The 1,539-nt window shown below is 61.5% G+C and overlaps 1 protein-coding gene across 1 annotated transcript in view; it reads right to left on the bottom strand.

Moving 5' to 3' along the window:
* Positions 1-1,539, bottom strand: part of NFIC (nuclear factor I C) — an 80,363-nt gene that overhangs the window by 9,136 nt on the left and 69,688 nt on the right. The window contains exon 7 of the mRNA XM_026084138.1: positions 32-160. Within this exon, the coding sequence (XP_025939923.1) occupies positions 32-160 (129 nt within the window). The remainder of the gene's footprint in view (positions 1-31; positions 161-1,539) is intronic.

Genomic DNA, 1,539 nt, shown 5'->3' on the forward strand with positions numbered 1-1,539 from the left:
GCACCCCCGCCAGCCCAGCGGGCGCACTCACCGCTGTGCACCGCAATGACGGGACGGTGGTGCTGCGTGAAGCTGGTCAGCCTCGGCGAGGAGTCCTGGGGCGACGGGCTGTTGAAAGGTGACTTGTCCATCTCCGTCTTTTTCACGGTGGGGGAGATGCCTGGGGAAAGCGGGGAGCAGGGTTACACTGAGCGCTGCCAGGCGGCAGCACCCTGGGGTGGGGTGGGGGGACTGGAGGGGGCCCTGGTGTCCTGCCAGCCTGGCTCCGAGCACGGGGCAATTTATGCACTGAAACGTGTGTACATGTGTGTGCATCTATGTGTGTGTGTGCATGTGTGTGCATCTAYGTGTGTGTGCACATGTGTGCATCTATGTGCATGTGTGCATGTGTGGGTGCATGAGTTTCTGCATCAGTATGCATGTGCATGCATGTGCATGYGTGTGCGTCTATGTGTGTGCATGCATGTGCACACATGTGTGCGTGTGTGTGCCTCCATGTATTTGTATGTGTGCACGTGTGCACATGCATGAGTGTTTCTGCATCGGTATGTGTGTGCATATGTGCGCACGAGTGCACTTGCATGTTTGCATGTATGTGCACGTGCGTGTGTGTGCACGAGGGTGCATGCATGTGCATCAGCGTGTGTGTACACGTGTGCACGTGAGTATGTGTGTGCATCAGCATGAGTGTGTGCACATGCGTGTGTCCCCCTCCGCGTGTGCGTCTGCAGTGGTGCGGGGATGTCTGTGTGTGTGCATGTGTGTGTGCATGCACATGCCTGTGTGCATGTATGTGTGTGCGCACATGCGTGTGCATGTGTCTGTGCACGTGGGTGCCACCGTGGGTGTATATGCACACAGGGAGGTGTGTGTGTGTCCCTGATGCGCATGTGACCAAAGCGGGGGGGGGGTGTATATGCGGGTACGAGTGTGTTTGTGCGGGTGTGTGTATGTGTGTGTGTGTGCCCTGGGTGTGCAATTGCAGGGGTGTGTGTGCGTGTGTGTGTATGTGTGTGTGTGTGTGTGTATAAATGGGGGCACCCTGAGACACCGCAACCACCGCTGAACCTGGGCACCCAACATCCCCGCGGCGCCCGTGGGGCCGGGAAACACCCACAAGAGCCCCATAAAGTGGGGGAGGAGCCTGAACCGGGGCCCCAGGACCCGGGGACACATCCTGCCCATGCAAAGGGGGCCGTGCAGCCCCAAATCCCGCACCCAGGAACCCCTCGCCGCACAGCCGGGGTCACCCTCGCCCGGGGCAGGACGCCTGGGTTTCCCAAGCCCATCCCGGCGGGAGGCGGCCGGGCGGCGAGTTAATCCCCCGCCACCCCGGCTTTAGCTCCGGCCATTTGGCCCAGCCGCCGTTAATGGGTTTAGCCCGTTCTCAGACGCTCATTTAGGAGGATTTCCCAGAACATCCAGTACGGGATTGAAATAACCCCCCCCGCCCTCCGCCACGGCTAAGCACGTCCTGCCGGGGGCTCCCCCCCCGCCGCCGCCGCCGCCGGCCGGGGATGAGGCCTCCGGCCGCGGGAG

The sequence above is a fragment of the Apteryx rowi genome, unplaced genomic scaffold (assembly GCF_003343035.1).
Source record: "Apteryx rowi isolate R43461 unplaced genomic scaffold, aptRow1 scaffold_1183, whole genome shotgun sequence".
In the NCBI taxonomy this organism is placed as follows: domain Eukaryota; kingdom Metazoa; phylum Chordata; class Aves; order Apterygiformes; family Apterygidae; genus Apteryx; species Apteryx rowi.